General features: G+C 53.1%; 11 protein-coding genes across 11 annotated transcripts; 8 read left to right on the top strand and 3 right to left on the bottom strand.

Annotated features, from left to right (window-relative positions):
• The first annotated feature begins 273 nt into the window (after positions 1-273).
• Positions 274-2,151, top strand: BO94DRAFT_65029 (amidohydrolase). The gene has a single exon (XM_025617574.1). The coding sequence runs from the start codon at positions 418-420 to the stop codon at positions 2,062-2,064; it is 1,647 nt and encodes a 548-aa protein (XP_025467921.1). The 5' UTR covers positions 274-417; the 3' UTR covers positions 2,065-2,151.
• On the top strand, positions 2,152-3,543 carry BO94DRAFT_64956 (alpha/beta fold hydrolase). Its single transcript, XM_025617573.1, has 3 exons — positions 2,152-2,489; positions 2,538-2,740; positions 2,786-3,543. The coding sequence occupies exons 1-3, from the start codon at positions 2,239-2,241 to the stop codon at positions 3,430-3,432; spliced, it is 1,101 nt and encodes a 366-aa protein (XP_025467920.1). The 5' UTR covers positions 2,152-2,238; the 3' UTR covers positions 3,433-3,543.
• Positions 3,544-3,575: 32 nt separating this feature from the next.
• On the top strand, positions 3,576-4,994 carry BO94DRAFT_535125 (NADH:flavin oxidoreductase/NADH oxidase). Its single transcript, XM_025611707.1, has one exon. It carries the CDS (start codon positions 3,655-3,657, stop codon positions 4,969-4,971), a length of 1,317 nt encoding a protein of 438 aa, XP_025467919.1. The 5' UTR covers positions 3,576-3,654; the 3' UTR covers positions 4,972-4,994.
• A 171-nt stretch (positions 4,995-5,165) lies between these two features.
• On the top strand, positions 5,166-6,162 carry BO94DRAFT_535124 (peroxiredoxin family protein). The gene is made up of 5 exons (XM_025611706.1): positions 5,166-5,283; positions 5,332-5,444; positions 5,503-5,666; positions 5,720-5,860; positions 5,916-6,162. Exons 1-5 carry the CDS (start codon positions 5,237-5,239, stop codon positions 5,949-5,951), a joined length of 501 nt encoding a protein of 166 aa, XP_025467918.1. The 5' UTR covers positions 5,166-5,236; the 3' UTR covers positions 5,952-6,162.
• A 662-nt stretch (positions 6,163-6,824) lies between these two features.
• BO94DRAFT_516650 (type 1 glutamine amidotransferase domain-containing protein) lies at positions 6,825-7,724 on the top strand (the record flags this gene model as incomplete). The annotated part of the gene is made up of 3 exons (XM_025609969.1): positions 6,825-7,014; positions 7,060-7,291; positions 7,339-7,724. Exons 1-3 carry the CDS (start codon positions 6,937-6,939, stop codon positions 7,722-7,724), a joined length of 696 nt encoding a protein of 231 aa, XP_025467917.1. The 5' UTR covers positions 6,825-6,936.
• An 860-nt stretch (positions 7,725-8,584) lies between these two features.
• BO94DRAFT_575153 (uncharacterized protein) lies at positions 8,585-13,437 on the top strand (the record flags this gene model as incomplete). The annotated part of the gene is made up of 4 exons (XM_025615061.1): positions 8,585-8,763; positions 8,806-9,534; positions 9,585-11,374; positions 11,483-13,437. The coding sequence occupies 4 exons, from the start codon at positions 8,585-8,587 to the stop codon at positions 13,321-13,323; spliced, it is 4,539 nt and encodes a 1,512-aa protein (XP_025467916.1). The 3' UTR covers positions 13,324-13,437.
• Positions 13,438-13,949: 512 nt separating this feature from the next.
• BO94DRAFT_465417 (MFS general substrate transporter) lies at positions 13,950-15,645 on the bottom strand (the record flags this gene model as incomplete). Its single annotated transcript, XM_025608113.1, has 5 exons — positions 13,950-14,847; positions 14,910-15,239; positions 15,282-15,355; positions 15,399-15,420; positions 15,464-15,645. 5 exons carry the CDS (start codon positions 15,643-15,645, stop codon positions 13,950-13,952), a joined length of 1,506 nt encoding a protein of 501 aa, XP_025467915.1.
• Positions 15,646-16,969: 1,324 nt separating this feature from the next.
• Positions 16,970-18,136, top strand: BO94DRAFT_465533 (gelsolin family protein; the record flags this gene model as incomplete). Its single annotated transcript, XM_025608122.1, has 1 exon — positions 16,970-18,136. One exon carries the CDS (start codon positions 16,970-16,972, stop codon positions 18,134-18,136), a length of 1,167 nt encoding a protein of 388 aa, XP_025467914.1.
• Positions 18,137-18,219: 83 nt separating this feature from the next.
• Positions 18,220-19,389, bottom strand: BO94DRAFT_64869 (DUF1445 domain protein). The gene is made up of 2 exons (XM_025617572.1): positions 18,489-19,389; positions 18,220-18,441 (listed from the first exon to the last, which is right to left on the bottom strand). Exons 1-2 carry the CDS (start codon positions 19,212-19,214, stop codon positions 18,304-18,306), a joined length of 864 nt encoding a protein of 287 aa, XP_025467913.1. The 5' UTR covers positions 19,215-19,389; the 3' UTR covers positions 18,220-18,303.
• Positions 19,390-19,641: 252 nt separating this feature from the next.
• On the top strand, positions 19,642-21,279 carry BO94DRAFT_465391 (MFS general substrate transporter; the record flags this gene model as incomplete). Its single annotated transcript, XM_025608111.1, has 4 exons — positions 19,642-19,840; positions 19,886-20,309; positions 20,372-20,774; positions 20,848-21,279. The coding sequence occupies 4 exons, from the start codon at positions 19,642-19,644 to the stop codon at positions 21,277-21,279; spliced, it is 1,458 nt and encodes a 485-aa protein (XP_025467912.1).
• Positions 21,280-22,366: 1,087 nt separating this feature from the next.
• Positions 22,367-24,789, bottom strand: BO94DRAFT_565932 (putative C6 transcription factor). The gene is made up of 4 exons (XM_025614522.1): positions 24,593-24,789; positions 24,382-24,507; positions 23,614-24,319; positions 22,367-23,552 (listed from the first exon to the last, which is right to left on the bottom strand). Exons 1-4 carry the CDS (start codon positions 24,733-24,735, stop codon positions 22,449-22,451), a joined length of 2,079 nt encoding a protein of 692 aa, XP_025467911.1. The 5' UTR covers positions 24,736-24,789; the 3' UTR covers positions 22,367-22,448.
• Between the last annotated feature and the right edge of the window lie 104 nt (positions 24,790-24,893).

Raw genomic sequence — 24,893 nt, 5'->3', positions numbered from 1 at the left:
TGTTACTGAGAATATCATCCGGAGTATCAAAGGAAAAACACAGGAAGAGTATCGCCCTCAGTGGTGGGAGGCCGCGACGAAGGTGACAGTCGGTCTGGTAGGTTATATGTCTGATCCTAGGCCAAGCTGACATCTGCAGACCAAGAGCGTGACGTACATTGGCGACGGGTCGGCTGAACTGGTCTTTGGCGCCTCATGTGCCGAGGATCTAGACTGCGCCATGGTGTGGAAGTTCCTTGGGGCCAACCCCTTGGAGGCATGAGACAGGTCATTGTACGGTGACGCATGTTTGTTGGGTATGACTGGTCCATCAACACAATATTCCGAGTGGACAGATCATCTCAACACCGCCGGTCAGCATATAAAGACCGTCAACGCGCATGTGAATTGTCGAGAAATTGAGTTTCCATCTTCACGATGCGCGTCTACTCATCGATAGATCCCAGCAAAGCCCTCGCCTTTCACAACGGCCGGGTATACACCATCAATCGCAACCAGCCCTGGGCGGAGGCATTCATTGTGTCCCCCACCGGGATCATCGAACATATTGGCAGCAACAAAGCTGTTCTGAAGATTGCCGCCTCGCGCGGTCTAGTTCAATATGACCTCCGGCAGCGCTTCGTCATGCCCGGCATCCACGACGCCCACACCCACCTGCTTGTCGCCGGCCTCCAAGCCCTGAATGAAGCCCGCATCGGATTCAACTCCACGCCCGACAACATCACCTCTCGACTCGCCCACAGCTCCTGTGCATGCGCCTATGCCAACGTCACGGGCGACTGGCTGATCGGAAACTTCTACCAAGCCAGCCACTTTCCCGACGGCATCCCCGATCGCAAATACCTCGACGAGCGGTATCCAAACAAGCCGGTTCTCATCCGCGAAGTCTCGTGTCACCGGATTCTGCTCAACACGGAGGGGCTGCTGCGCGCGGGGATCGATCCCAACGGCACCCCAGATCCGAAAGGGGGATATTATGTGCGTCGTAAGGACGGAAAACTGACAGGTGAGGTGGTTGAGAATGCCATGACAGCGGTCTTTGACTGCCTTCCCATTCCTCCCCTGGCACATATGAAGAGGGCGATCCAGCACGCCATGTCGATCTGTCATCGATTTGGAATTACTTCCTGCCAGGAAGCGTCGGCCAATACGTTATACCTACATGCAGTCCGGGAACTGGAGCAAGAAAATCGCCTTGATCTTGATATTCACACACACATTGTGGCCGCGCCAGTGTACTTTGCCATGGAGCCGCAGGACAGCCTGGCAGGGCTATTGGACGTAGCAGAGGGATTCCGAAGCCGGCATGTTCATACCCAGTTTGTCAAATTCTGGCTGGACGGGGCTCCCCTGCCCCCCGAATTCACGCAGGCGGATCTGGATGCAAATGGCCGACCCATTCCGACCCATTTGGCGTTGGATGGAGATTTCCTCTTTGAAGCTGTCAAGAAATACGACAGCCGTGGCATGACGTGCAAGTTGCACGTTGCAGGGGAGGGTTCTGCGCGACAGGCGCTAGATGTGATTGCCATGGTCCGGGAAAGAAACCCGGCGGGTCCACGACACGAGCTTGCCCATTGTAATGCGGTGCATGCAGATGACATTGCACGGTTCGCTCCGTTGAGAGTGACGGCAGAAATGTCGCCAGCCATCTTCCATCATGACGTGGTGGATGAATACCCCGAACTCAACAAATGGGCCTTCAACGGGGTGCTCACGACGGGCGCACTCATGACCATTGGGTCGGACTGGATGCTCCCCGAGACCCCATCATTGTTCGACGCGCTGGCTGCGATTGTAAAGCGGGTGCGGTATTTACCTGGCGGAGGCTCTCGCCGTCTGGGACCGGGGGAGACGGCGTTGCAGCGAGGCGGCGAGATTTTATGTCGCGTCTTAACCCTCAGCGGGGCCGAGGCAGTTGGGGCGCAGCATCGCACAGGCAGTCTCGAGGTGGGCAAGATGGCCAATTTTATTCTGGTCGATCGGGATTTGAGCCAAGGAGAATTCAAGGGTGCGACCGTGTTGGAGACGTGGTTTGAGGGGCGGAGAGTGTTCCAGGCGTAGTGAGATCCGCTGTATATACCAAAAGGATGGATGTGATGCCATAGTGATGAACTGGCGGAATACGAAATAAAGCCTGGGGTTGCTGCCTATCGTGTTAGCTTATTTAAATCCTTCCCCGCACTAGCATCCAGCCGCATCCTAACGTCCGTCCATGAGGACACGTCGACTGCAGCCATGACTGATCGTACCCACGTGCTCGAGTTTGCTGCTGAAAAGCGCTTCCACCAGCGCCTAGTCCTCCCTGCCACCGCAGATCATGGCCCTCTAGCCATCTCCTATGCAGACATTGGGCCCAAAGTGAAGAAAAATGGGAAACCCACTCCGACCATCCTGCTCATCCAGGGCATGGGAGGCTCCCGCCTATGGTGCTATCATAAAGACCACCTAGCCAACAAACTGAGAGTGAGGATGCTAGCTATCGACCGGTATTCTCGTTGACTTCTCCTATCTCCGCTATGAAGCTAACAGCGTAGCCCCGGCATCGGCGGGTCCACCCCCATCCCTGCAGCAAAACGAGTCACCATCTGGCTGGAATCAGTCGCGGCGGTGTTGGAGCACCTGTCCATCCCGCATGTCGTTCCTCTATCTCATAGTGCTGGCACCATCTACCTCCTCAATCTGCTCTCGCAGCGCCGGGATCTTCTCTGGCCAAAGACGCCGCTGGCCGTCTTGATGGGTTCGTCCATTCCTGTGACAAGCAACATGCCGCTGACACGCGCAGGACCATGGGTTGAGCCCAAGCACTCGGGCATTGTATCCTTGAAGATGGCCCAGATGCTCCCCACGGGCATCCTCAACCACTATGATAAGCTGATGAATCTTATAGTGAAAGCGTTACCATCGGTCAACGCCAGTGCAAGCACGTTCTCTGCGGTGGTCAATCGTCTCTCCGGCGCGCGTGCCGACACAGGCCGCGAATCCAAGGCCTGTCTGTCAGAGTATGGGATGAACTTGGAGATGGTCAAGGTGTTGGACCGCTTAACCATGGATTATGTGTGCCTGGAGGATACCAGCGGCATGAACGACGAGGCGGTGGTCTGCCTGAAGAAGGCGCCGGGGCTGTGGGGAGCCTGCGAAGACTTGCCGGTTTATCTCCAAGAGCTGGTGCAGGCGGAAGAACAGTACCGGCAAGATCATCCCGGGGAGAAAGCATTACGGGTCAAGGTACACTTTGCCGAGTCGGATGGAATGATTGGGCCCAAGGGGCAGAAATACTTTGAGGACTGCTTTACGCAGGCCGATCTGCGCGAGGCCATCATCTTCGAGTCGGTGGTCGAGAAAGGAACCGAACACGACTCGATCTGGCTCGCCGACACCAAGGTATTTGCCAACGTGATCAAGATAATTCAGGCCACAATCTCTCCGTAGCTCTAGGTTTGGTAAATGTGATCCATAATCCTCAATGATACCGTCTCAAGGGCAGTTGACTGCTGCCGATATCCGAGCCATTTGTCAGCAATGACCCCATCCAACTTTTGGTTCCATTAATAATTCATCTTCACCTCAACACCCACGCGCGGGCTATAAAAGCCGCATCGCAATGGCCATCATGTCTGACTTGCCACAGACATCCTCCTTCAATCCATCATCATGGGTTCCATCAATCAAGCCCCCCGCGTGATTCAATCCGAGCAGACCCCCTACTTCACCCCGGCCAACAACGGCGGTGCAGCCCTCAACCCCGCCGACCCTGACACGCCCACCCTCTTTCGTCCCCTGCAGATTCGCGATGTGACCCTCAAGAACCGTGTTGTAGTCTCGCCCATGTGCATGTACTCCGCCGAAAGCGACCCCTCCTCGCCCCTCCTAGGCGCCCTGACCGACTACCACATCGCCCACTTGGGCCAGTTTGCTCTCAAGGGTGCCGGTCTGGTCTTCGTGGAGGCGCAGGCTGTCCAGCCCAACGGTCGCATCTCGCCGAATGATGTTGGTCTCTGGGATCATTCCCCCGAGTCGGAACAATTCAAGAGCCTCCAGCGTATCGTGCGCTTCTGCCATAGCCAGGGCGCCAAGGTGGCCGTCCAGCTGGCCCACGCGGGTCGCAAGGCCAGCGTTGTCGCCCCTTGGGTTGCTGCAGAGGCAAAGAAGGCCGCCATCATTGCCGAAGAGAGCGTGGGTGGATGGCCGTCCAACGTGGTCGGTCCGAACGGGGGGGTGGAACACACTTGGGGCCCGGGATACTGCACCCCTCGGGCGTTGTCGGTGGAGGAAATCCAGGAACTGGTGCAGGCCTTTGCCAAGAGCGCCGAGGCAGCTGTCCGGGCTGGTGTCGATGTGATCGAGATCCACGCCGCTCACGGCTACCTGCTGAACCAGTTCCTGAGCCCGGTTACCAACAAGCGGACGGACGCGTACGGAGGCAGCTTTGAGAACCGCACCCGTATGCTCCGCGAGGTCCTGACTGCCATCCGTGCTGTTATCCCCACCGGTACTCCGTTGTTCCTCCGTATCAGCGCGACGGAGTGGTTGGATGGACAGGATGTGGCGGCGGAATCGGGTACGTGGAACATGGAGAGCTCGCTCAGGCTCCTTCCCTTGCTTCCGGAGCTCGGAGTCGACCTGCTGGATGTTAGCTCCGGGGGCAACCACAAGGACCAGAAGATCAACCTCCACACCAACTACCACATTGATTTGGCCTCGGAAGTGCGCCAGGCCATCCGTGCGACCGGCGCCAAGACGCTGGTGGGCGCGGTCGGCTTCATCACGCAAGCCGAGCAGGCCCAAGGTCTGGTTCAGGGCGCTGACGAGGCACACGCGGCCAATGCGACAGTGTCTGGGCCGGAGCCCGTGGCGGATCTGGTGTTGATGGCGCGACAGTTCATGCGCGAGCCGGAGTGGGTGATGAACGCGGCGAAGAAGTTGGGCGCCAAGGTGGATGTCCCGGTGCAGTTCCGCCGGGCGATTTAATGTGAGATGATATAGAATAGAGCATATGTAATAGAATCATGAAATGAATGTTTGGATGAAGAAATCCACTGCCGCCCGAGCCGAAGCGATGCGGGATGCGGAGACCTCCGAGGCCGGCCTGCAGCAATCAGGATTCCAGATAATCGATGGTGACATGGCGCGTAGATAGTAGCTACTTGGCTTTCTCCCAACCTAAACTACTCCGGACCCCGCACTTCTATCCCAACAACAACACCACCCACTTGGATACCCCTCTACCACCACAATGGCCCTCAAACCCGGCGATTCCTTCCCTTCCGACGTGGTCTTCCAGTGCGTCTTAACCAGACACTCTGCCAATAGCATCTAACACAAGGACAGGTACATCCCCTGGACCGAAGACAGCGGCGAGATCACCGCCTGCGGTATTCCCATCAACTACAACGCGTCCAAGGAATGGGCCGATAAGAAGGTCGTCTTGTTTTCTGTTCCCGGTTGGTTTCCCATCTACTCCTTTTTTCTGGAATTATGGCCAATAATGAAATATCATAGGAGCATTTACCCCCACCTGCTCGATCAACCATGTCCCAGGATACATCCAGAACCTCCCACAATTGAAGGAGAAGGGAGTGCAGGTTGTTGCCGTGATCGCGTCCAATGATTCCTATGTGATGAGTGCCTGGGGAAAGGCCAACAATGTCAAGGGTGATGATATTGTGAGTTGCTCTGATGAGGTCTTTGGTTGGTGGGTAGAGGCTAACGAGGGTAGCTCTTCCTCTCCGATCCCGACGCGCGTTTCTCCAACACCATCGGCTGGGCCAATGGCGGTCGCACCGGACGGTTTGCCATTGTGATTGATCATGGCAAGGTCACCTATGCCCAGATTGAGATGGAGAAGGGGGTTGTTAAGGTATTTCCCTGTGCTTGTGGTCCTTGTGGTAGGAAGGATGTGCTGACTGATTCAGGTGTCGGGTGCTGATGCTGTCCTGGCTCATCTGTGAGTGCAGCTAGGTACAGAGTAGTGTAGAATGAACGCAATATTTCATTCTCTTGTTATAAGACTTGTTTGAAGTTTGAACGAGTAACCCAGAGTAGGCCTTTCCAGCTCTGGGGTACTGGTCCATCAAACTGTGACTGAAATATATATATATTCTGGGATGCAGCCGTGAATGATGTCGACGCATGAAATAGAGTATCACAACCAAGTCCGCAATACTATTCACTAATAACGTAGCCAACAGCTACAGATGCTTCAAAGATCGGAATTGGTTTCCCAGGACTCCTTTCGTAAAACAAAGGACCCTGACGGAGAGACCCACCTCCGATGCTTCTCCGCTCGACCGGGCAAAGACAAGAAAAGAACTGTTTGGAATCACTCTTCCCTCTGTTGAAACTTGAATGGCTACTCATCGCTACGGCCGCCCCACCCTGCCGGGTTGATTAGCCCTGTCCCGTGATAGCCGTGGTGCTAACCCGATCTACACCCAATGTCTCAGTCCGTCCATCGCCAAGGGAAGGATTTTCGGTAAGCAGGCTAACGGATCCGGAGATAAGGCATGGCTTCATACCGGAGATCCACACGCTTGCAACGCCACAATATGTGCAGAAGCAGTTATGGCAGACTTTTCGTAAAATTATTGATCATGCAACATCAGTACAGAGACAATTCGACACTCAGATCGAACAGCAGAGACCGGCACCGAAAGCTGCTGAATAATGACGCTGCTGATAAATCGACAGGGATCCTCCGCGGACACTAATCCCTTTCCGGACAGGCTGGTCTGCCCCGTCCGCCAGCCAATAGCAATGGGGCATTCCTGCCCCCCACCAAAGCTTGGCCGGTTGATGTCATGACGATAGCCAGACTTTGCACCCCGCCAGGCACCGCTCGCTCTTTAAATACATCCATTGACACCCCGAGAGGATCATTAAACACTCCACAATTGCCAAACCACCTCTCAAATCCTCAATCACACCATCATCACAATGGCTCCCAAGGTTCTCGTCGTTCTCTCCTCTCACGACCACCACAATGCCAACGCCAAGCCCACCGGTTGGTACTTGGTATGTCTGCCACCATCACCACTCAAACTCCACTGACCGCTATAGCCCGAGTTTGCCCACCCCTGGGACGTCCTCCAGGGGAAGACCGAGCTTGTGATTGCTTCCCCCAAGGGTGGCAAGGCCCCCCTCGACCCCGGCTCCGTCGAGATGTTCAAGGAGGACCCCGTCTCCTCCAAGTTCCTGAAGGAGCAGGAGGCTCTCTGGACCAACACCGTCAAGCTCTCCGATGTCAACGTGTCTGAATTTGACGCCATCTTCTACGTTGGTGGTCACGGACGTAAGCATCCCCCACTACCACCCCATTCAGCTACTAACAGAACGCAGCCATGTACGATCTCTACAGCGACTCCACCTCCCTGGCTCTGATCCAGGCTTTTGCTGCCGCCAAGAAGCCCGTTGCTGCTGTCTGCCACGGTCCCGCTGTTCTCGTCAACGCCACTACTCCCTCTGGAACCCCTCTGTTGGCCGGTGCCGAGGTCACCGCTTTCTCCAACGTCGAGGAGGACCAGGTCCAGCTCAGCTCCATCATGCCCTTCATGCTCGAGGACGAGCTCAAGCGCGTGGGTGCCACTTACGTCCGTGCTGACCCCTGGGCCGAGAAGGTCGTTGTCTCCCAGGTTGCTGGACTCGGTGGTCCCGTGATTACCGGACAGAACCCGGCTAGTGCCACCGGTGTTGGAAAGGCTATCCTGACTGCTCTGGGGCTGTAATTGAGTCATGTCTAGATATAATGATGAATAGTGTATATGCAGACTATGTTGAATGTATTGATTGTCGAAGAGTTCTATAATGTCCCAATTGGGAGGATTGTTGCTAACAAGTACATACTGATGATATAAAAGCGAGGGATACCATCCCTAAATACCCTACGGACGGTCAAACGGATCCAATGATGGCTTCTAACCGAAGAAGTGGATTGTCGCCACTTGTGCTGTGCGAATAATGCAGGGCACCTTCCTTGACGGACATACCCTCCTAGGTAGGGACAATCCGACATGTGTGATCTACGGGATTCATCTTCCCACCGAGGCTATCTTTTTAATTCATGTTCTGCATCTAGACAATCATCAACCATCAAGGAACAGCCGTCCTTTCATCGAGTCCGTCAAAGCTCATTGAATATGACTAAGTTTCAGCCCCGGGCGCGTATACGTGTTAGTCACTCGAAGACTCAACGAGGTTCAGTGAAACCTAAAACGAAACTACTTCAACCTTCTGGCCAGAAACTTTTGTCGTCTATGGCCGGTGTTTCATGTGGAGCACTTATCTACCGGACACATGGGAGGCCATGCTTCAGCCTTCATCAATATACCACTTCACAGCAACACCCACTGCTGTTATTATCAGCTTCATGCAGGCCAAGATAGGCCCGGGCTTAAGCCCAGCATCATGTCATGTGTAACGTTCAACGTCAGCATCAGGCTGAACGGCGATGAGCCTGCCCCTTTTCCAACGGCAGTTGAGACGTCCCGACGTGTTCTTTGGATATTATCGAGAAAGAAAGCAGTCACAAGAAGCAGCGAACGATTCGATCTCTTTTCAATCAACCATTTTTCCAAAGTAATTCATCATGGACCCACCCGACACCGACAAACCAAGACCAACAGAAATGCAGGATCTCATCAAGCGCTTACGCGAGCTGCTCGATGACTCCAAGGAAAAAGACGCCCTATTCGAATTGGTGGAGCGAATGGTGCAGCTATTCGAAGACAACCGCAAAACTTCCTATTGGACGGAAGCTTCCGAGCTGTCAGCTGTGGCCGACGAGCACCAATAAAATGTCATTATCAGGGGGTTCACCAACCTGATAGCTGAGCACGCCGGGGATGGAACAGAGCTGAACAACAGACTCTTAACCTGCTTTGCCCATGCTATTCGGCGAAAACAATTCTTGTCGGCCGAGAATACGAGCTTGGCGACAGCATTGAACGGTCTGTCTGCTCGATTGAAGCTGAGGGTGGATTTGGCACAAAAGCAAAAGCAATATGAGCTGTTGTGCATGTTGGGCACTGTCTTGGATGCTATGGCGGATATAAAGGTTTCTGGTATTACCAGGGAGTATCTACACGGTCCGTTGCTGAAACAGCTTGGAAAGCTGCGGGAAAGTAAAGAACCCAGATTGGCTCAGGCAGCAAGCTACGCATATCAGGCTCTGCGTTGCGTGCCAGACGATGAGAGTCGGTGGCAGGCTTTCTGCCGTTATAGTTGGACTTTGTTGGAGGCAACAGGGAAGATTTCCGGGGCTGTCACAACCCTGGATCCGACCAAAGCCATCGATGCTGGCTCCAACGTCAAAGAGCTTTTGGAGTTGTACAAGAGGATTGTAGAAGCAGTCGGCGATGTTTCTACTGCCTGTCGGTCACTGAACCAGGAGATCTTACATGATCTCGACAAACTGCCCAAAGCGAACGTTTGGTATACTTCGCTTCGGTATAGCAAGTTACTCATTGAAGCAGGTGCCTTACAAATATTGAGGGAGCTCATTGGGGACCTCCCTGGCTCCCATGATGCACAATATTAGTGTGGATTATATGCCTACCTCGAACAGATATGGGCGGCGGGTGATGAAGCTGGGAAAAACGTATCGTCGAATTCATCGATTGGACGATGTCACAGGAAAGGGTTCAAGTTGTCATCTCAAAGTCTTCTCCAGTCCAACAGTGGCTAGAGTTAGTGGCCGAAACCATGGAACAGCCTCACTGGATCGATCAGCCCGTTGCTGAAAGGTTCCGCCTTGATCCCAGGCGCTGGGTAGGAACAGCGAGACATGCTCCGCGGGTCGACCGACATAAGAGTCTGGAGAGGACGTCTCAGCCCAGGGTTTCCTTGTTCTGCCAGCACCAAACAAGCGCCCAGAGGACCGCCCAGGATCTTCTCGAAACAGCATGGGAAAGTTGCATAGGTGCCCAAAGGTTCTACGCCGACAGGCTGATAAGGCGGGTTTCTACGAGCCCCAAGAGGCTCAGCATCATCCGCCTGTCAGGGACATCACACACCATTGAGCAGTCCTACATCGATCTTGTCGTGGTGAAGTCCTCGGGGGAGCGGAATGGAACGTCCGTAAATACAGTCTCACGTCGTCAGACAAATCTTTCGATCTTGGAACCACCCAATATCTCCAGTGATGGAATCAAGAAGACGAATGAGGTTGCACTATCTAAGCTGTTTTCTCTCCGCACGCACACAGATAACACCGTGCAAGACACAAGGCGTATCCTGATTACGGGACAGGCAGGGGTGGGCAAGACGACTTTGTGCAACAAGATAATCCATAATTATTACCACAATCAGATGTGGGCAGATAAATTCGACCGAATCATTTTGATTCCACTCCGTCAGCCCAAAAGGGGGCTGGATGTATGGGACGTCCTGAAACAAGAATACCTGAGCCGCGAGAAGGAGGTTGACTTATTTTTCAGCGCCATACGCCGTACGATCTTTGACACGGATCATCGGACATTGCTCCTTATCGATGGGCTGGATGAGGCCTCCGGGGAAACGGTTTCAGGATCTCTTTGGGCATTACTGAATTTCCCTAACGTCATTGTGACGTCCCGACCCTATGCCGTCAGCTCCTTATTCCAGGGGCACACTGGCCTCTTTGATCTCGAACTGGAGACCACCGGGTTTGGCCCTTCCCAGGTCGATTTGTATCTTGAAATGGTCGAGGAAAACCCGGAGACACGGAGGAATATGCAGGGATTCATTCACCGGCACTGGCCCATCCAAGCCTTGTTACAGATTCCAATCCAGCTAGATGCATTCTGCGTGGCCTGGGGGCACCCGGACCTTTCCCCAGACACCCCGATGACGCTGGCTTGTCTTTACGATGTCATTGAGAGGAAGCTTTGGAGCAACGATATTGCGACGCTTCCCAGGACCGATTGGCAATGGGCAGTGGGTGAGATCCGGCCTCAGAACTGCCGGACCCATAAGCAGATAGAAGCTGTTGTGGGGGAAGGACTTCATCTGGAGCAGGCTCTGGCTTTTAACGGTCTTTACAACAACGTCGTTGAGTTTAGTGAAGCTCACCGGGATGCCGTTCATGAATTGTTTCAAGCCACCACCGACAACATTCTGGAAAGGGTCTCATTCTTGCGCACATCTGACGGAGTCCGACATGCCTCCCAAACCTTCCACTTTATTCATCTGACGTTTCGAGATTACTTTGCGGCGCGGTACTTCATACGATGCTGGACCGAAAATCAACCGTTGAGATGTATTGGCTTCGGATCCTCGGGGAAACCATCCGTGTCCCATGTTTCTACAGAGGCCCTGATATGTACCAGGAAATACCACCCACGATATGATATCATGTGGCGGTTCGTAGCAGGTATATTGCACCAAAGCGATCCGAACGGTCTGTTAAAATTCCTGGAGATTTTCGAGTCCAACGCTCGTGATCTGTTATGACCCGGCCACCTGCGGACTCTGATGCACTGTTTTGCGGAGGTCCCACCCATTGCAGGGCATTCGGCCGTTGAGGGCTTGCGCAGGAAATTAGAGTCATCGCTTCTCGCCGTCGTACGGTATGACGGACCTCCGTCTTCCATCATCAGCGAGTCAGAGTTTCCCGACCATATCGAGAAGGAAATTCTGACTACCGGTGCAGCAGAACATAAGCTTGCGGTCCTATTCAAGTTGCCTGTCCGTACGCACATGTCGGCAGGCTTGTTGGATTGTGTGGAACACTGCCTGGCTGCAAGCAATCCCATGATCATCCGGCCCAAGGCATCCCAGATTCTCGGCATGTATGCGCATGTTGCTCCTGGAAAGGCCCTCCGAGCGCTTTTCCAGACTGATGCTGATGTCGCAGAGAGCGCCTTGGCTGGCCTGAGTACTCGATCGGATCTCAATATTGACGTTTGTGCGAGCCTTGTTAATCTACTAGTATCGAAAAAGGGTTCGCCGATGATATTGCGCTCGCAACGCAATTTACCTGGCGAGATTATTACCCACCTACAACAGCTCCTCGTGGATTGTAATCCCTGTGTCCGACAACGGGCAGTTGAGGCACTGTCGACTCAAGTTCACGTCAGCCACCAAATCAAGTGTCAGCTAGTCAATTGCCTTGACGATTGCGATCGCTTGGTGAGAATACAAGTAATGGTGGCCATACAGGGCTGGAAAGGCCTGTCAACAGAAGTTCTAGGCAAGGTCGTCAGTTTCACGCTGCACGGGGACGACGACGAGGTCTGCTGTGCGGCTCGACTATTAGACCTCGAGAGCGATCTTCTACCAGATGTTGTGCAACAGTTGACTTTCTATTTGAAGCAAGAGGCCAGCGATTCATATTCAGGTCTCCTGGAAATCCTCGTACCATCCAGATTACGGGTTCTGCAAATCGCGGGAATTCTGGCGAAGAAAGGTGCGTTATCAATTGATCTTGTCCAGATTCTGCTTTTGGGTCTGAGCCACGAGGTCGATTTTGTGCGGTATACTGCTGCCGCGCTCCTGGGATATCAAGCCATCAAATCTCGGCCTTTGTTCGACTGTTTAATCGACACTTTCAGGGATACGTCAGAGACGGCTCGACAAAGCGCAATATATGCCTTGCTCCCACAGAGAGCCCTGCCCCAACATGTCTTACGGTCATTGGTCCATGAATTTTTAGACGATGCCAACTCGCTACAATTGGCGCTCAGCGCACTGAGCAAACAGATATTTCTCCCTGAGGATATTGTTCGCACATTGCAATCCAAGGCAACACAAATCTGCTCTCACGATCTCTGGCACTCGGTTCTACTATCGAAAATACTAGGTAAAGATCCCGGTTTGCCAACCGAAGACCTCAAGCGGCTACTGCCAGTGCTCGCAGGAGATTCACCCATGAATCGCGAATCGGCAGTGCCAGTGTTGCAAAGAGATGCACACATGCATACTCTATCAGCAGCTTGCGTATTCTACGGAAAGGGCAGACTACCACCACATATTGTGAGATATATCATCTCTCTCCTCCACAAGCCCGATCCCCACTGGTTCTACCCCGAATGGGTACTCCGACGACCTGAATTCTACGACATGCTTCCCAGCTTGGACAAAGAAACCTGGAAGTTATGGTTTGGGAAGATCTGGCAGATGAGCTTTAGAGAACCCATCACCTGCCACGTCTGGGAAGGACACCTGTATTTGAATTTTCCCCAGGGCTCGCACAGAGTGCGGCTGCAGATGAATGATCTAGAGGTGAAGCTGCCATATGTGATCAAGATGTTGGAGAATAAGTGGCGACACTTGGAGCCGGGGTGGGCCAGATATCAACCTGAGGGGCTTGCGGAGCGAAGGAATGTACTTGACCTCCCTATCAGGTAACACACTAGGAATGACCTGACATGACTCTTTATGATTATCTGTCTGTTGGTCACAGCTAAACAGCCAACCGGGATACTGGGTGTGTTGAACGTGGTGGATTCTTATCTTGTTTACCTTCCTATGTCCACTTTTTCGGTCTTGATTTCTCGTTCGAATCTGTCAGTTATCGCGTTTACCAAATTGTCTGAACCGGATAACAAATAACCAAATTCATCGTTCCTAGCAGCCGCAGTCGCATTAGCAGTAATAAAATTTATCAACATTTAACAGATATACCAACACATACGAATACCCTATGACTCCACGCAGGGTAGAGCCATGCGAAGCTATAGAACTACTCAAAACCATATTATGCAGCAACATAGGACAGTCAACTTCCCTCTCCGACCTGCAAGGTATTCATTCCAATGTATCATCCCTGTTCCTAACTAAGAGCTCGTACAATTTCAATTTTGCCTCGTTTGTAGTTAATAACCATGGGCTCCCATACATATCACCCTTCTTTTACCATCTCATAATAAAACCAATCATAAACACTGATCATAAACACATAACAAACACCAACAACAATATCATACAAACCCCCCATCCCCCATCTCACCCCTCCAACCCAGAAAATACTTCTTCTACCCCCTCTTCCCCACCTCATCCTGAATCTCCAGACTATACCTCGCAAACCGACTCTTCGCTCTAATCCTCTCCCCATAGAACAAAAACAACACCGGAACAGCACAAAACGCCGTCGCGAGAGCCGCCAGTAACGACGCAGCCACATTATTGCCCAATCCAGCGAACATCTGTCTCGTGAATAATGGAAATGCACCGGATAATAACGCCCTGAGTAATTGTACGGATGCTGTTCCGCTGGCTGCGTAGCTGAGGTAACTATCTGAGAGATATCCGTAGAGGACGGTGTCGAATTCATTCAGGGCGTAGCCGATAAATGCTAGTGAGATGGTGGGGATAATCCAGTGGATGTGCTCGGCGTAAGGTGGGATCGTCCACGCGAACCACCAGAGTCCGATAGCGAAGACCGGGGCACCGATGGCCAGGCCTATGAGTTTATCTTCTGGTTTTATGGGCTGGGAGTTCGCCCGACGGGTGTTTAGGATGTGGATGTCTAAGAAGCGGGTTAGGGTGCTGATGATGACGCCGACGCCGAGGGCTAGGAATGGGAGAGAGGCAGAGGAGGGGCTGAAGCCCATGGATTCGTAGATGGGTTGGAGGGCTTCGGTGAAGATGTAGACTAGGGCGAAGGAGAAGGCGATCATCATGGCGATGGTGAAGATGAGGAGTTCGCTGAAGAAGAGATGTAAGGGGCGGAAGAGAGAGGCTTTGATGAAGGTGCGGATGTCGGGGGAGTGGTCGTGGTTGAGCGGGTGGAGGGGCGTAGAGGGGTTGGTTTCGCGTTCGATTCGGGAGACTTCGTGCGCGAGGAGGAGGGCGGGGCGGGATTCTCGGATCAGGAGGAAGAGGAGGCTGAGGAGGGAGAGGATTATCGTGTAGATGTAGAAGACCCAGCGCCTGTGTTGGGGTGGGGGGTTAGTTTGGGGAGAGAGGTGAAGGGGGTGGGGGGAGGGGGGTACCAGTGGAGGGCTTCGATGATGATGGTGCTGGTGATGGGTCCGATGAGGAGACCCACGTTGGAGGCAATCGTCCAGAGGAAGATGGTCCAGATGCGTGCGCGGGTATCGAACATGTCTTCGTTGCTGCCGCTGCCCACGGTGTAGGGGATTGCACTGAAGAAGCCCCCGAGGATGCGGCAGATGATGACGGCGGTTAGGGAATGGACGACCCCGATGATCAGACAGCATATGCTGCTACCGGTGCTGCTGATGATATAGAGGTTTTTACGGCCGAAGCATTCGGACCAAGGAGGGAAGATGATGGCGCCGACTACCTGTCCGATGAGGAATCTGAGGGGTTAGCTGATGTCACAGGGTAGGGGAAGAACATACAAAGTCACGAAGCAAAAGGTGGACAAGGTGGCCCCGATGTGGTATTCATGGCGGGCTTCAGATGCGGCCGATGCCTGGGATGATTAGAAAGGTCGATTCTAAGAACATGGAACATACACCAGCTGTACTCGTCGCAGTTCTTTGCAGGTTAGCATGGTTCAACGCGAGGTGTGGTGACATACACGAAGAGATCCAATAGAAAGATAAGGCCAATGTCAAACACCTTCCGGGTGGTGCTCCAGTTGCGAGGGTGGTTCTTGTTTCCTTTGCCCCATTTGACGAACTGTCCGTCGCTGGTGAACTCGAGGTCATTCTTGAGTAGATACTCGTCCATTACTGCTGTTTCCACAAGAGGTGATTTCATGTTGATTTTGCCGTGTGCTGGTACGTATTCGAGAGGCTATGGAACCCATGGATGGCTGCAGTACATTTCTATAGCAAATTCGACTGCACTGGACAGCAGTGGAAACTATCTTCCGGACGTAACTACTGGTCTTCGTGTAGGAGTGGCAGTCACGCAGCAGCACGCGTCAGGTTCTAAAAGTGGTAGAAGATCATCGCGTGGAGGCTTTGCATATACCTCGTCTATGACTGTGGAGTCGAGTATCCCAATCAAGGGGTACGACTCGATGCAGTCGTGGTGTGTGTGGTAACTTGGGCATAGCGTTGCTAGAGTATAGGGTGTGCATGGAGGTTGCTGATAAGTATAAGCAGTTATACTGGAATATCACGCTTCAGTCAAGGATATTGCCTCTCTTCCAAGGAAGTTAGTGATAGCTGTTGAGGTGGTAGTATGGCGGGAATGCATATCAAACATTCCAGCTCGGTAATCTGGACCGACCTTCTATATTAGGCGCATAGCAAAGGAATGCAAGGGATGGACATGACGAGCGATCTGCGGGGAGGATTCCTTTCCAGTGCAGTGCTGGAATTCTCGTGCATCAGACGATCCTAACCGGGGACTTCCCCGGAGGCTTATGTGCGTCATACTGATTGCTATGGGTGATGGTACGATCAGATAAGTGTCTGGTAAAGCTGTCAGGTGCTGCATCTATTAGCCTGATGTGGGTGTTAGAGATGACAGATTTCATGTTGCAGTGTGATGCTGGATGTGTGCTGCTTAGACCTATTAGAACCAGTCCCTCGCAGTCAAACAATGTGGAGCAGTGCATAGTTGTTACCCTTTAGGATGTAGTGGACTATAAAGACAGCCCAGTCCAAGTCATCGGCAGTGTGCCATTGCCGGCCGCACATTGCAGGTATTCGCTGGTGAGAGATTTTGGAGCCAATCCGAGGTCAAGCAATCCAAAACGTGGAATCCACCAGCGCCACGATCGATACGATCAACCAGTTCTCAGTCGAACCGGCCCTGATTGGAGGTGTCGCGGATCGTGTCACCTCCGTATGTGCATGGAACAAGACTTATCTTTCTAAGTAAGAGCCTTGGTGGTGAAAGTTGACCAGCTATGGACCAGTCATCCTCCTGTTTATACCATTCTGGAAGGTTAGCAGCGTTGGTTTAAGCTATAATGGAAAAGCGGCGTCGATCACATGCTGACTCCGGTTCACCGCCTTCCCCCGCCGTGTTCTGCCGCCCCCGCAATGAGCAGAGCTCGCCTCGCCGCCGCCGCCGCCACCAACCATCTACCACATCATTATTCACAATCTATTTCAACAGACTCTGCAACATGCCACCTCACGAAGGCCTCGTCCACCTCAAAGAATACGACATCAAAGACAGCAATGTCGAATTGATCGGATCCGACCTCGACCACCGTGTCAAGTACAACTCCGCCGCCACCGAGCCCGCCTGGAACAACGGACAGATCGGCCAGGAGCCGGGTCTCTACATCTGGCGAATCGAGGATTTCGAGGTCGTCGCATGGCCGAAAGAACGGGCGGGCGAATTCTACGACGGCGACAGCTACATCGTGCTGCACTCGTACAAGGTGGGGGACAAACTGGGCCACGACATCTTCTTCTGGCTGGGCAGCAAGACCACCCAGGACGAGGCGGGCACGGCTGCCTATAAAACGGTCGAGCTGGATGAATTTCTGCATGGCACTGCGACGCAGCATCGCGAGATCCAACAAGAGCCCTCGGAGGAATTCCTGGGGCTGTTCCGCCACATTGCCATCCGGTCGGGCGGTGTTCGCTCCGGCTTCACCCACGTCGAGCCGGAGGCCCCCAAGGAGATCTTCACCCTCCTCCGCGTCTTCAAGCACCCCACTGTATCCCGCTCGATCATCGTGCATGAGGTTGAGCCCACATGGCAGAGCCTGGACGAGAACGATGTGTTTGTCTTGGACAAGGGAGATAAGATTTGGGTCTGGCAGGGCAAGAACTGCAGCCCGATGGAAAAAGCCAAGGCTGCTCAGGTGGTCAATGACATGACTCTGGCCAAACATATCGATGTCGAGGTGCTGTCGCAACTCGAGTCGCGGTCCCGGGTGGTGGTGGACCTGCTGGGCGGCAAGGAGGCTGACCCGGCCACATTCCAGGCCCCCCGACCGGGGCGGTTCTCCAAGCAGACCGATGGAGATGCTCGGTCGCGCAAGCTCTTTAGACTCAGCGATGCCTCGGGAACGCTGTCTTTTGACCTGGTGAAGGATGGTCAGCGGGTCAACCAATCCGACTTGGTTGCGACCGACATCTTCCTGTACGATGTGGGCAGCCGACTGTGGGTCTGGCAGGGCTCCGAGGCCAGTCAACGCGAAAAGGCCTTGTGGTTGAAGGTGGCCCAGCATTATGTCCGCCAGCTGCAAAACGACGTCTCCGAGGCCCACTTCATTCCTATCGCCAAGGTGGTGGAGGGCTACGAGAGCCCGGCTTTTATCAAGGCTTTGGAGGCTTAGGTATGTGTTTTTGCTGAATTCTGGATATAAATCAATAGTATTGCAGCCACTATAGATCTGGCTGCGCGTATAGATGCTTAGAACTTTGCACCAGCTGCTTGGTCAACTGTTGAACGGTGTGGTGATAGAATGCTCAAGGTATCGCATCGATTATCCCTTGCAAGCAGTCAACCCCCCTTCAATCGCTCCAAGTCCTCGACTTTCCAATCGGTCACGAGCATATGCCCCGGCTCATGCGCAAAGACCAGCCCGTCAATCTTATCCCCTGCTGCCTCGATGGCCATCTGGGGCGTAACCCCGCACGCCTATACCATTGGTTACTGCCCGCTATCTAGAAAGAATGTCTACTTACCCAAAACACGGGCACCTCTCCCTCCTCGAATACCTGCTGTTCCCCAAAATCTGGACAATCAATGTCCTTGATTCCTAGACGTTTTACTGCATCCCACCCCCAATCCACCGGCTCGCCATGCGTGGCCAGGTAAGGTCGGGTGATTTCCCGCACCCGCTCGACGTCCTCCTCCCGGTAGGGTCTCATGGACACGATACAGTGAGCGTTGGTGAAGATTCCTGCGGGGAGCAGCGGGATGGAGGTGCGGTACATGGCTACGATGGTGGAGGTGTGATGGTGTCTGGGGGTTAGGTTTGCGGCGCAGAGGGCAGCTTCGAAGCTGAAGGAGCAGCCGATGAGGAAGCCTGTATAGTTCTCCTCTTGGGGGTTATCGTCTGAAGATGGCCAGACATCTAGTAGGTCGGGCTTTCTATCCGCGATGCATTTCCCATGTTTGTATACCCGGTAAAGAGGGCAGTCGGTACGGAGATCAAAGTCCGGGCTCTGGATGCATGGTGATGGGAAGATCTGGTAGGGGTTTCCTGGGGTAATGATGCCGAGTAAGGGGCAGGCAACTGGGTTGCGGAGACAGAGATTGTGAAAGTCCTGGCTATGCTTTTGGGGGAGGATGAGGAGATTTGCTTGAAGAGTGCCCGGGGAGAAGCCGGCCGTGTTGGTGATGGCGTTTTGGCGGGCCAGCAGACGGGTTTGCTGGCTGGTCAGGGTGGAGGGATCTGATATGGTCATGCTTTTCTGTTAGCTGTTGGACATTGCATTGCATCATGGCAAACAGGGCAGTGTGCAGGTTATCATATATAATGATGACTATAGTGATAGCCTATCAGCTCTACCCCATACTTATCGGCATGTGGGCTCCGATGTCCGGGGTGGACGGCCACCAGAATGATAAGCGCAGCCCAGGAGGCCCTAGCCACCAATGAAACCAGCTCGTCAGATACCTTTCCGAGCTACGACGGCTGCTTATCAGTCCATCGGCCCGATGCTGCATCACGGACAACCTCCGTGCGGTGGGAGTGCAGCCAGAGATAGCACCGGTGGATGCTGTTATCACCCCGCTGCCTGGCCTGGGTCGCCAGGTTAATAACCCCGGATCTCCTCTTGTTCTCCGGAGTAGACTGTCCTGATACCAGTCTCGTGCATCATGGCCGACCACATGGATACCCTCGAGCGCAAGGACTCAGTCCGCAAGTCCCTCGACCAGAAGGTGCCTGAGGAGACGGCCATTGGCGATATCGACGATGTCGTACTTGACCCAGCCAAGGAGAAGAAGCTTCTCATGAAGCTAGATATGGCTTTTGTGCCGATCATCATGTTGACCTATCTGTCATGTTTCCTCGATCGTAGCAATATCGGTATGCTTATACCCCTCCTATCATGATATAATCTAACAACTGCAGGAAACGTCAAAGTAGCCGGCATGCCCACAGACATCGGCGCATCCGACAGCGAATACTCCACCGCGGTTTCCATCTTCTACGCCACCTACGTACTCCTTGAAGCCCCGTGGGCGGTAGCCATGAAGCGACTCACCCCCCGCAACATCCTCACCGGCCTCTGCATCATTTGGTCCATCACCACCGTGTTCACGGGGTTCATCCATAATGTGGCCTCACTGTACGCCACGCGATTGATCCTCGGCGGCTGCGAAGCGGGTCTCTTCCCATGTCTGAACCTATACCTGACGATGGTCTACCGTCGCGAAGAACAAGCCAAACGAGTATCCTACCTAATGAGCTGCGCGGCCATTTCGGGTGCCGTGGGCGGTCTTCTCGCCTACGGTCTGCTACAAATGGACGGCATTGGTGGAAAAGCCGGTTGGAGGTACCTCCCTCCTTTCCTCCCCGAAGCACACCCCATACTAACCCTAAATTCAAAACAAAAAGATGGGTCTACATAATCGAAGGCATCTTCAGCTTGATCTGCGCCATTCTCATCTGGTTCGGTCTCCCCAACGACCCCAGCAACGCCTACTTTCTCAGCGAAGAAGAAAAATACATGATGCGGATCCGCAACGAACAACGGCGGAAATACATGGGCAGTGAGGAATTCAACATGGAGGAGATGCGGATTGCGCTCCGTGACCCGAAGTTATTCTTCAGCGCCGTGACGCAGTTCTGTCAGGATATTCTCCTCTACGGATTCAGTACTTTCCTCCCTACTATCTTGGAAAGTCTGGGATATAATAGTCTGATGAGTAATGTGCTCACCGTCCCGGTATATATCTGGGCCGCGGTGGTATTCATCGCGGTGGCAGTTTGTGCCGATAGATGGGAGAGGTTTTCAATCGTATGTCCCCCCCCCACCCTTCATCCCCCACTCTCCCATTATCCTTATGACAGTATACTAACAATACATCCAGTTCATCCTCGTAACCAACATCTTCGGCATAATCGGCTACATCCTGCTATTATCCGTCTCCTCCAACGCCGTAAAATACTTCGCGACTTACCTCTGCGGCATCGCCGTCTACACGGGCGTGGGTCTAAACGTCGCATGGCTGAACGTCAACGTGGCGCCACAATACCGTCGCGCGCTGGCCATCGGCCTCCAACAAACCATCGGGAACTGCGCGGGGATCGTCGCCGGACAAGTGTATCGCACTTCGCCATATGTTCTAGGGAACGGGTTTAGTCTGGGTTCGTTGGTGGTCGCGCAGGTGGTGGTGGCTCTGCACGCGGTGTATTTACGACGGGAGAATGCCAAGAAAGAGGAGATTTTGGCGGGTTCGAAGGAGGATGATCGACGGGTGCGGACGGGGGACGCGGAGGTGGAGTTTCGGTATCATTCTTAGATTTTTACCTACTACCTACTCCTTTTTTTGGTTCTTTGTGGCTGGGTTCGGATATTATTGAATATAGGGAAATTTTTATATTATTCATTTTTATCTTTTCTTTTTTGCTCTAGGCTATTGTATTTTCCACCTATGAATTCGGTTCATCGTAAGGGGTAATTCCCAAAAACCAAGGAATGGAACAACTGAAGTTGCACTTTGCAAGGGGGGGAACCGTAACTGTAAGTAGGTAAAGTAAGGTTACATCACCCACCCACCCACCCTCCCGCCGAGAACATGACGCCATGACACGACACACCGTGACGGGGCTTATATTCCTTCTCCCTTGTCTGCCCTATGCTAACTCTCCGGACCTTTTCTTCACACGTTTATACCTACCTACCTATACTTTGGCTTTTTTTAACATATTTCATATACCCAAGCCATCATCAATTCCATCCTTACCTTACCTAACATATCTATACACCACTCGCCATTCAAACCATCATCTACAATAGGATTCTTCCAACATCTACAACCCATCTATAATCACGAATCACAAACCCCACAACCAACCATACCAACCGAAGAAAAACCAAAATGGGCTCCTGTTTCTCCTCCCACCGGAACCGATACCCTAATATGGGCGGCGGCATGGGCGGCGGCTATCCACCCCCGAGACCACATCACGGTGGCGGAGGGGGTGGAATGCCAATGCAATCGTTTGGTGGACATCACGGAGGAGGACATCATGGGGGGCCGCCTGGAGGTGGATTTGGGGGTCCGGGGGGTGGGCTCGGGGGACATCATGGAGGTCCGGGGGGTGGGTTTGGGGGACATCATGGGGGGCATGGTGGGAGGGGAGGGTTTGGTGGTGGTGGTGGGGGGAGGGGTGGATGGTAAGATGGATTTGTTTGGGGGATGTCAGTGTGTTGGGTTTCTTTGGTTGGGTTGGGTTGTGGGGGTTAAAAAGGGCTATTTCTTGCTTATTTCAATTGACAGGAATAGGGAAGGGGTTTTGTACAGGTGATGGAGTTTGGAGTTTGGATAATGGATTTGAATAGATCGTTTGTTTGGATAGGGTGGGGATACACTGGTGTGACAGTATCACTCTTATGAGGGTATTACACTGGATCGGATCTAATATCACAGCCAATTATTCATCATCTGAATGGCATAGGCCAGTGGCATCAGAAACAATCCTTCATGACACTCGACAACTCTTCCCCATAATCATACCGCTGCCACTCCTCGAACCCCTGCGGCGCCATGCCCATGATCTGCGTTTCCAGATTCCCCACCGCCTCGAACCACTCCATCAGCTCGCGGGTCATCTGCGCCCCGTCCAGCGGCGACTGCTCCGTGCCTGTGGATAGACTCGGTGCTATCTCCGTCCCCGGTCCCTGTACTATCTCCGGCTCGCGATGCATCAACTGCGGACCCAGTTTCCTCAAACTCCGAATCGACTTCCACAAACGCAACGAGATATACGACCTCGTCGAAAACCCCTTGACCAATTCCAACGCCATATAAAACTCCTCCTTGCACTGGGTACTAAAAGTCGTCGGAGCCTGCGTCACAGCCAGAAACACCACCGCGACAGCCGACACCAAGAACCAGTTGAAGGTTATCTGCTGCAGACGGTATATGTCCGTTTTCTCATTCAACCGGGTAATAAACCGAATAGACCCTTTCGCTAGCTCCACCACCGTCTGCGACTCGACGGGGTACCGCGCGATATGCGCCGCCGAGTGCAGCACCGGGCGATGGATGAGCATGCGGAGCTGGTTCGCGCGGAGGTAGAGCAGAGCACGCAGACGACGCAGACTCCGGGGGGCTTGGCCATCTAGTTCGACGATGGGAGAATCGAGTCGTAGCACAGATGGGATATCCGCTGTCCAGCGCTGGACTTGCCAGTCGAGGTAATTCATCTCTTCTTTTTTGATCTCGTTGGTGTTGTTAAATGCCGAGATGAATTTCCATACTTTGGCGGCGATTCGACTGTACCGGATCATGACGTGCAGATAGGGTGTTTTTTCCTCTGGTTCGGGCAGCCACGGATCGATGTCGCTGTCTTCGAGCGAGAAGGGCATGCCGGTGCCGAAACTCCATCGGATATCGAGGATGTAGATGGACCAGAAGAGTCGGAGGACACGGTCTTTTCCTGCTTTGGCTATGGAGGGGTGGGTGAGTGTTTCGCGTCGATGCAGGCCTTTTTCGAGACACATGCGTTCGACGATGCCGATGGTGCGCCAGGCGAGGGTTTCTTCGTCGATTTGGAAGTAGAATATTGCCTATATCATCCCATTAGCTCATCCCAAGACCCAGGGGTAGGTAGGTAGGTATGTGACTCACCACCAACGTCAAAAAGATAATATTCTTAATCTCCGCAGCCCCCCATACACAAATATCCGCTACTTCACGCACGCTCTCAAATAACCCCATAGCCAGGGCACTACTCCCTGCTGCTTCGGCCGTCAAGGCACACGCAAACACCAAGCGCAGAATATGCACATCGTCGGCATCCAGCCCATTTCCGTTTCCCGCTGACATACGTGGCCACGTCTCTCCACCATACAATATCTCCACTTGCTGCAATAATAGCTGTAGATCCAACACGGGGTACATGATCCCCATTTCCTCCTCATACACCCGACACAACCTCAACGCTTCGGATTTGCCAATCGTCCATAATGGATCCCCTGGATGTCGTGACGGGATTGGCGATGGCGATGGCGCGCGTGTTAAGTCCCCGTCTTCGGGACCATCTGCGTCAATATTCTCAATGATCCCTCGCCTCTGGAGACTCGATTTGGCGAGATCAAGACTAAACGCCGAAGTAGTCGGGCCTTGAAAAACCACTTCTTTTTCTTTCATTTTGTCTTTATCTTTCATGGATGCTCGTCGTCGGAATGCCCCATCAGATCGGCTCCCTAGCCCTATTCCTATACCAGTAGACACAGAAAGACCACTCTGCGTCAAGGCATGCACAGCCGTAGTAAGAGTAGTGATTTGCTCCTGCATGGCGCTCATTTGTTGGAGGAGAAGAGCCATGGATTCTCTAGTTTCGTTAATACCAATACCAATACCAATACCAATACCATAGATAAATGAAAAACATACTGATCCCCCCCACCATCTATCACACCCCTGGGCTGATTCTCATACACACACCCCACCCTTTGTCTCCCGCATCGCTGACAGGGCGATTGTCCGTTACATTTGATTTTGCGGCGTTTGCATTCGTTACTTTTTCCATCATATCAGTCAGTACCCATCTCCTTTTCAATCGTTATGTAGAATGCCAGTAGACAAGGGTCAGGGTAGGTTATACCAAGCCTTGGCGATATATTTCCTCCTTCGTTTGCGCGGGGCATTTTCCCGGGTATTCGTGTTTATTGCATCATTGTTGTCGAGGGGGTTATCCCATATATCTGGATCCGGGTCGATTTCTTGGTCCGGGTCGGGGTGGTTCATTGTGATTGATTGTGAGGAAAGTCAGTAGTTTGTAGTGTGGAGAGAGAACATGACATGAGGAGATGGAATGGATGGATGGATGGGAATCATTGGATTCTTCGTTAATTGGATGGTCGGTTGGCGGCGGCGGTGAAGCGATCGGCGGGCGGTAGGGCGGG

This window comes from Aspergillus sclerotioniger (genome assembly GCF_003184525.1).
Source record: "Aspergillus sclerotioniger CBS 115572 chromosome Unknown BO94scaffold_13, whole genome shotgun sequence".
NCBI lineage: Eukaryota > Fungi > Ascomycota > Eurotiomycetes > Eurotiales > Aspergillaceae > Aspergillus > Aspergillus sclerotioniger.
The sequence above is the reverse complement of the archived record's forward strand: the minus strand, read 5'-3'. Positions and strand labels throughout refer to the sequence as shown.

Bases quoted from the DNA above. Each gene is read 5' to 3' on its own strand.
- BO94DRAFT_535124 (XM_025611706.1), top strand. From the start codon at position 5,237: ATGGCCCTCAAACCCGGCGATTCCTTCCCTTCCGACGTGGTCTTCCA. The intron at 5,284-5,331 runs GTGCGTCTTAAC...ACACAAGGACAG, and splicing joins CCTTCCGACGTGGTCTTCCA to GTACATCCCCTGGACCGAAG. The intron at 5,667-5,719 runs GTGAGTTGCTCT...TAACGAGGGTAG, and splicing joins ATGTCAAGGGTGATGATATT to CTCTTCCTCTCCGATCCCGA.
- BO94DRAFT_64956 (XM_025617573.1), top strand. From the start codon at position 2,239: ATGACTGATCGTACCCACGTGCTCGAGTTTGCTGCTGAAAAGCGCTTC. The intron at 2,490-2,537 runs GTATTCTCGTTG...CTAACAGCGTAG, and splicing joins AGGATGCTAGCTATCGACCG to CCCCGGCATCGGCGGGTCCA. The intron at 2,741-2,785 runs GTTCGTCCATTC...TGACACGCGCAG, and splicing joins GCCGCTGGCCGTCTTGATGG to GACCATGGGTTGAGCCCAAG.
- BO94DRAFT_535125 (XM_025611707.1), top strand. From the start codon at position 3,655: ATGGGTTCCATCAATCAAGCCCCCCGCGTGATTCAATCCGAGCAGACC.
- BO94DRAFT_565932 (XM_025614522.1), bottom strand. From the start codon at position 24,735: ATGAACCACCCCGACCCGGACCAAGAAATCGACCCGGATCCAGATATA. The intron at 24,320-24,381 runs GTATGTTTTTCA...TAACGAAACTAG, and splicing joins ATAGATGGTGGGGGGGATCA to AGAATCCATGGCTCTTCTCC. The intron at 23,553-23,613 runs GTGAGTCACATA...GGGATGATATAG, and splicing joins TTATCTTTTTGACGTTGGTG to GCAATATTCTACTTCCAAAT.
- BO94DRAFT_65029 (XM_025617574.1), top strand. From the start codon at position 418: ATGCGCGTCTACTCATCGATAGATCCCAGCAAAGCCCTCGCCTTTCAC.
- BO94DRAFT_64869 (XM_025617572.1), bottom strand. From the start codon at position 19,214: ATGACCATATCAGATCCCTCCACCCTGACCAGCCAGCAAACCCGTCTG. The intron at 18,442-18,488 runs GTAAGTAGACAT...CCAATGGTATAG, and splicing joins GAGAGGTGCCCGTGTTTTGG to GCGTGCGGGGTTACGCCCCA.